Source organism: Mandrillus leucophaeus, unplaced genomic scaffold, assembly GCF_000951045.1.
Source record: "Mandrillus leucophaeus isolate KB7577 unplaced genomic scaffold, Mleu.le_1.0 Scaffold714, whole genome shotgun sequence".
Taxonomy (NCBI): Eukaryota; Metazoa; Chordata; class Mammalia; order Primates; family Cercopithecidae; genus Mandrillus; species Mandrillus leucophaeus.
The window spans coordinates 313,383-320,069 of NW_012107742.1; the positions used below are offsets into that span (position 1 = coordinate 313,383).

At 51.4% G+C, this 6,687-nt stretch overlaps 3 protein-coding genes across 4 annotated transcripts in view; 1 reads left to right on the forward strand and 2 right to left on the reverse strand.

Annotated features, from left to right (window-relative positions):
- The first annotated feature begins 1,394 nt into the window (after positions 1 to 1,394).
- Positions 1,395 to 3,702, forward strand: EIF4EBP3 (eukaryotic translation initiation factor 4E binding protein 3). The gene is made up of 3 exons (XM_011965056.1): positions 1,395 to 1,978; positions 3,037 to 3,207; positions 3,357 to 3,702. The coding sequence occupies exons 1-3, from the start codon at positions 1,876 to 1,878 to the stop codon at positions 3,398 to 3,400; spliced, it is 318 nt and encodes a 105-aa protein (XP_011820446.1). The 5' UTR covers positions 1,395 to 1,875; the 3' UTR covers positions 3,401 to 3,702.
- A 933-nt stretch (positions 3,703 to 4,635) lies between these two features.
- APBB3 (amyloid beta (A4) precursor protein-binding, family B, member 3) overlaps positions 4,636 to 6,687 on the reverse strand; it is a 14,904-nt gene continuing 12,852 nt past the window's right edge. Inside the window, exons 15-17 of the mRNA XM_011965055.1 lie at positions 6,110 to 6,312; positions 5,191 to 5,299; positions 4,636 to 5,040 (exon numbers count right to left, since the gene is read on the reverse strand). The gene's annotated coding sequence lies outside the window, so the exon portion shown is untranslated. The remainder of the gene's footprint in view (positions 5,041 to 5,190; positions 5,300 to 6,109; positions 6,313 to 6,687) is intronic.
- SRA1 (steroid receptor RNA activator 1) overlaps positions 4,636 to 6,687 on the reverse strand; it is an 8,432-nt gene continuing 6,380 nt past the window's right edge. The window contains exons 3-5 of one of the 2 annotated variants that reach the window (XM_011965053.1): positions 6,110 to 6,312; positions 5,191 to 5,299; positions 4,636 to 5,040 (exon numbers count right to left, since the gene is read on the reverse strand). In XM_011965053.1, coding sequence (XP_011820443.1) covers positions 4,832 to 5,040; positions 5,191 to 5,299; positions 6,110 to 6,312 — 521 coding nt within the window. In that variant the 3' untranslated portion in view covers positions 4,636 to 4,831. The remainder of the gene's footprint in view (positions 5,041 to 5,190; positions 5,300 to 6,109; positions 6,313 to 6,687) is intronic. The other variant, XM_011965054.1, reaches the window with a different exon arrangement.

Genomic DNA, 6,687 nt, shown 5'->3' on the forward strand with positions numbered 1-6,687 from the left:
TAGCCGGGCGAGGTGGCGGGCGTCTGTAGTCCCAGCTACTCAGGAGGCTGAGGCAGGAGAATGGCGTAAACCCGGGAGGCGGAGCTTGCAGTGAGCGGAGATCCGGCCACTGCACTCCAGCCTGGGCGACAGAGCGAGACTCCGTCTCAAAAAAAAAACCAAAAAAAAACAAAACAAAACAGTATCTCCAGATGATTTATATGCACATTAAAGTTTGAGAAGCTAGCCAGGTGTGGTGGCTCACACTTACAATACCAGCATTTTGGGAGGCCGAGGCAGGTAGGTTACTTGAGCTCAGGAGTTTGAGACCAGCCTGGGCAACATGGTGAAACCTTGTCTCTACAAAAAATACCAAAATTAGCCCACTGTGATGGCAGGCGCCTGTGGTCCCAGCTACTCAGGAGGCTGAGGTGGGATGATGCCCTGAGCCCAGGAGGCAGAGTTTGCAGTGAGCTGAGATTACACCACTGCATTCCAGCCTGGGCAGCAGAGCAAAACCCTATCTCAGAAAATAAATAGTTTGAGAAGCAATATTTTTTTAAATGAGTGAAGAAATCAGACCTAAGGAGAAATCTGATGAAACCAGAGCTGAGAGAATATTGATAAATGGGTACAGTCAGGTGGTCTATACTTAATTTTTGGTGAGGGGAAGGGACAGTGGAGGCAGTACTGATTTTGAGGAAGCCAAACAGAGGACAGCTGGATGAATTCAAGATTTCCAGTGTATATACATCTTCACCAATCCCACCAATTCGCTCCAGCCTGTCTTATCACTGTATCTACATAAAAAAAACTTACCTCCAAGGTCAAACTCTTTGACCTTTCTTTCCTGCTAACTAAAGACCAAGCCCTCCTCACTAGCCCCCTGCCCCTCCTTAGTTAACTGGTAGAGAGATCAAAGGGCAGGCCTCCTGACTGGTGATGCCTCAGCTGTAGCCCCCAAACTTGACTCATCCTTTTATTAGTCCAGGTACCACTTCTTCAGAAAGGTGACCAGCCCTCCCTGACCTTCCCTTTCCTGCTGTGCTCCAGGCCATCAAGGCATGTTTCACCCCGTACTGTTTTTGTTTTGAGACAGGGTCTCGCTCTGTCACCCAGGCTGGAGTGCAGTGACGCGATCTCCGCTCACTGCAACCTCCACCCCCTGGGTTCAACCCATCCTTCTACCTCAGCTTCCTGAGTAGCTGGGTCCACAGGCATATGCTGCCACACCCGGCTAACTTTTGTATTTTTAGTAGAGACTAGGTTTCACCATGTTGCCCAGGCTGGTCTCAGACTCCTGGGCTCAAGCAATCCACCCGCCTTAGCCTCCCAAAGTGCTGGGATTACAGGCATGAGCACCCGGCCTTGTACTGTTACTGTTTATGGGAGGCAGTACACTGCTGGGTTTAAGGGCACAGTCCTGGAATCAGATGCAGTCAGATTTGAATCCCAGCTTCCCTTCCTGCAAGATGTGTGACTTTGGCTAATCATAGTGCTTTACTATCCAAAAGCTGGCGAGGAATGGGTGAACTAGTACAGGATAAAAATGCTTGCCCTACTTCGCCTGCCCCCAGCTCCCAGCTATGAACAGTAAATAGCTGAGCTGCTGCAGCACTCAGAGGCAGGTTGGCCAGCTCTGGGCCAGCAGGAACTGGAAGCCGGTGCGGGGCCTGGGACTTTGGACGCATTTCCAGCTTTCTCTGAACCGGGCAGGTTTCCTATCGGATAGGGCGGGACTGTCAGGTTGAGTGACCGCAGGTGGCCCGCCCTGGGCATGATGTTGTTCTAGTGTTACCAGCAGCTGCACGTGGTCGGTTGAGTCCGCCTCAGACTCAGAGCTGCGCCCCTCGACCTCAACGCCAGGCGGTTACTTTGCTGCCCCTCCCACTCGCTATGTCAACGTCCACTAGCTGCCCGATTCCCTGGGGCCGGGACCAGCTGCCCGACTGCTACAGCACCACGCCGGGGGGCACGCTATACGCCACTACCCCGGGAGGTCAGCGGGCCGGGCAGGGGTCCACAGGCTGTGGGCATATTAGCGTGTGCTTGTTGTTGCGGGTCGGGGGTAGGGGAGGGACAGGCCTAGGACTTGTCTGCAGGCCCCTCTACAGGTAGCTTTGGGGGAGAATGTTTGGAGCGGAAGCTCAGTTCCCAAAAACTTCTAAGTGATGCAACGAGGCCATGAGCCTAACTTCCGTGTGTTTGGGCTGTAATCCTTCATTGTGGCCTGGGTTCTTGGCGCCTTACACATGCTCCTTACCCCTCACGACTTTGCTTCCTAGGAATAGGGGCCAGGGCCCCCTACTGAGCGTGACCTCAGCTGGAAACACTGGGTCTTGAGAAGTGCAATGGCTAGAACAGTCGGGGCAGTTGCTCCGTTTATGTGTTGCTGGCTGGCGTCTGTTTGGTTGGGCGAGCAGCCTGGGATCATGAGCTGCTGGGCTCCCGACCCAGGGATTCCTGCCACGCGGAAGCGGAGGGGAGGAACAGGGCAGGGCCCTTTGAGGACATTATGTGGCCAAGTTCCTCTGAGCTAGTATGAACCTTATAGGACCTGGGAGGGGTCAGGATTAGAACAGTACTGTTTCTCCTCCCGGCAGGAGATAGCCCAGGTGACAGCACTGGGTGGAACCCTTCACAACTATTTCATTTCTTGAATCACCTGAGGCTGTTAGTCTAGGTCTCACCTTCACTGGTGAGACCAAAGCAAGGTTTCAGAGTGGTAGAGGAGCAGCATGAAGTACCTGAACTCCAAGTTTGGTGTTCCTCTTACAGCCAAGATCTGAAGCTCCCCCAAACATAAAGCCCCTGCCTATACCAGCTGGGATGCCCCACTTGCTTTATACCCACATCTTGGTTAGGTCTGGAAGATTTTAAGCACTATGAAAGCTTATCTGCTGAGAACCTAGCTGGGCTTCAGAGCAGATGTCCTTTGATACACAGGGAAATTCAACACCACCCTCACGTCCAGGCCCCAAAAGGCCTGAGTCTGGGACCCCAGTCACCTCTGTACCCAAGCTCCTGACTCTTACCTCAGTCCCAACCCCTTGACAGGCACCAGGATCATCTACGACCGAAAGTTCCTGCTGGAGTGCAAGAACTCACCCATTGCCCGGACACCCCCCTGCTGCCTCCCTCAGATTCCCGGGGTCACAACTCCTCCAACAGCCCCACTCTCCAAGCTGGAGGAGCTGAAGGAGCAGGAGACAGAGGAAGAGATACCCGGTAAGGAAAGCAGGAATTAAGAATTGTCCCAGCCTTTGAGTTCAAATGCCACTGTGACACAGTGTGGGGGTTCAATTCCAAGAGGGGTTTCTGCACTGCCTACAGATCCTCAGACCAGCAACCTGTCCTCCTGCCTTTTCTCTCTCCAGATGACGCTCAATTTGAAATGGACATCTCATCCAGTTGCAGATGACCCGGCATGTGGAGTTACAGAGGGATCCCTCATGCCACTGCTGCCACCACCTCTTCCTGGGGCATCCAAAGGCCAGCTGGCCTCATCTAATCTGGAAGGGAGTGACTTGTTAGTTCCAGGCCTCCTTTAGTTCTGAGGCAGCTAGACCAGGGATAGGAGTGGGCAACTTGCCAAGCCCTTAACTCTACTTCCTCTTCGGTCTGTGGTACTCCTCCTAACCCTAAACCCTCTATGCTCAGGGGCTGGAACTGGGGAATGGAGTAAGTCACCTTCTGGCTGCTTAGTAAACATTCAAAGAAATGCCTTGGCTCCAGTGTTCTCAATGCTTATTTTCTCATCTCAGCCACACAGCTGAGGGCCCCGGCAGGCCTGGTTAAGCTCAGAGGCCTCAGATCCATTCCCAGTTCCCACTAGGCCCACTTTCAGCAGCAATTAGAACCTGAGGCATACTACAGTGGCAGGTTACATGAGCCTCCAAACCATAAACAGCAATAGCTTGGCCGCTGCCAAGGGCTGTTCTTGTCTTTCCAGGAAGCAGCCTTCCTGGAACCAGGACCCTGCCCAGCAACCCCTCCCCTATCCATTCCAAAGCAGGACTCTTGGAAAACAGGGGCTGTCCCAGCCTATAGCCATCCCCAGTCTCCCCCCATGCCTTTTCTGCTTACCATCTCTAAGTACCAGTTCCTCTATTTCAACACCAAAAACCTTGTACCCTCCCTTCTCACAGCATGATAAGCCACCAAGTACCTATCTCAAAGGGTTATAAGAGACCTTAGAGTTCACAGTGAAACCCAAAATGAGGCAGCAGCTTGTTTGGCATGTCAGTTAAAATCCCAAATCTCAGTAATCTGGTCTTTTTCTCCTTTGATTTATACAGCAAAAACCCCACTCAGTGTGGTTCTAATCTCTGTAACACCTGTATCTCAAGGGTGATACAGTGCAAATAGGACTGTCTTTCTTTTTGTTGAGGGAAAAGTCTCCCTGTTCTATTTGAGTCTGTTCTCATGCTGAAATGAAACCATCCAAACACAGAGCTGCTCCACCCAGCACAGGATGTGCTTTCAGTCTAATTTGGGAAAAAGAGGTAGGCAGTAGTCTGACTGTACCCAGCAGATCCCTTCCTGATGAATGGAGAAGGGAGAACAGACGTTTGCAGATGCACAGGGGGCACGGCAGTCAAGGACACCAGAGGGGACTAGCTTGGCACAGGAAGGGTTCATCTCTCCTACCCAAGGCCCACCACAGGGATGTTTTTATTGAAATGCATGTTACGAGTAACACATGAACTCCCTCTGGCCCAGGTGGGACCTCTTCCCTTATAGGTGGGTCAGGCCCAGTGGGACAGTCTTGGTGGTGGTAAGAAGGGAGCCAAGTGAGAGAAGGCCTCCAAGGCATAGGAGATGGTGTCCGGTGAGTCTGCGGAACCGAGGATTATGGAGCCTGCTGGAAGCCTGGTATGGTGTGGTTCTCAGCTGTGGCTGCAGATTTCTCTTCATTGGCTGCCTCCTCTGAAAACAGACTCCTCTTTTCTGCAATTAATCTTTTAACTCCTACCATCCACTGACTGACCTCAGTCACATAGTCAACCATGAGTGAGCGGTGGATGTCATCTGCTGCGTCCCACCGATGGCTTGAAAGCTCTGAAGAGAGATGGGGATTGAGCAAGCAGCCTGTGGTACAAGAGCTTCCATGCCTCCCCTCCCAGTCAATCAAAATCTCAGCACTTGCTCCAGCACAGCCAACCACAGCAGGACAAGGGATTTAGGCTATATCAAAGAACCCACCCATACCTTGCACCAGTACAGCCATTCTCTTCTTTACAGGTATTGACAACTTTCCTCCAGCCCACTGTTCCTGCAGCAGTGCCAGGCGTCGGCTGATGTCATCACATACCTGCTTCTAAGAGACAGAAGCCCCCCCCTCCAATTCAGTGCTGCCAGCCCAATGAGGGGAAGAGAGAGGAGGGCAGCACCACATAGGAAGCACCTGCTTTCTCTAGCCCACACTTTAGAGTTCTGGTTCTTTACCCAAAGATTAGAGGCCCCACTGAGAACCTGATGAAGCCTGCCTTCCCCTGCTGTCGTCTTCTGACACTGCCTGATGTTTCATTGAAAAGTAGAGGCCATTAAATGGAACTCTCTCATCTTCCCACCACCAGTCCTCCTAACCCACCTCCTCCTATGACTAGAATTTTAAAATTTCAGGGGCTTCTCAGACTCTCAGAAGCTCATCCTGTAGCATTACTTCACAAAAAGAAAACTAAGAGCCAAAGAGGTGAAATTACCCATGCTACTTTCCCTTTAAGACATTCTTCAGATCTCTTTTTCTAAGAACTAAGAAAACACTATAGCTAAAAGAGGTTTCTTTCTTCCTAACTGGGCACAATATAAATTTCCTGAGAATAAAATCAGCCAGGTCTACTCTGAATGGCATGGAGGTACAGAAAATCAGGTTGTTCACTCATAGGAGCTGAATTCAACTCTTGTTCCCACAGCATCTTCTACTGATTGGTCTTCAAAAGTCTGTTAATGCTCCTGAAATCCTGTGTTCATTTCTCTGGGAAGGCCTTAGCAAATTCTGAAGGAGTCCATAACTCTAAAAGGACTAAGAGCCATTGTCCACTGGGTCAGAGGGTCTATCCCTGGGAGCCATTCCTGCATTTGGCTGTGGATGGAAGCCCTCTCTAACCTCTGATGTGCCAGGGCTTACCCTTGTGTGGCCACGGCAGTCTTCCAATGCCTGTTCCAAAGGTCTCAGCACATCCTCCATCAGAGCCTCAGACTCGACTGGGAAACTTGTGGGCTCCATACCAGAGGCAGGACCACTCCCCGCAGGTGGGGACCTGGGAGCCTTACTTGAAGGAGGTGGAGGCCCCACTGGGGGAGGCCCAGGAGAAGTCTCTGATGCGGGGACTGAAAAGGTATAGCAGGATCAAGCAACATGGCTTAAATGGGTAAGAAGTTTAACTCTAAATTCACCCCTTCTAAGAAGGGCTACTCTCTGAGACAACTTATTCATTCAAAAATATGCATTTATGAAGTCCCCACTCTATGCAAGGCAATATGCTAGGCACTAAAGATTAGAAAAGTAAACTAGGTGGCCGGGTGTGGTGGACAGGCCTGTAATCCCAGCACTTTGGGAGGCTGAGGTGGGCAGATCACCTGAGGTCGGGAGTTCAAGACCAGCCTGGCCAACAAGGCGAAACCCCGAGTCTACTAAAAATACAAAAATTAGCCGGGCATGGTGGCGCATGCCTGTAATCCCAGCTACTCAGGAGGCTGAGGCAG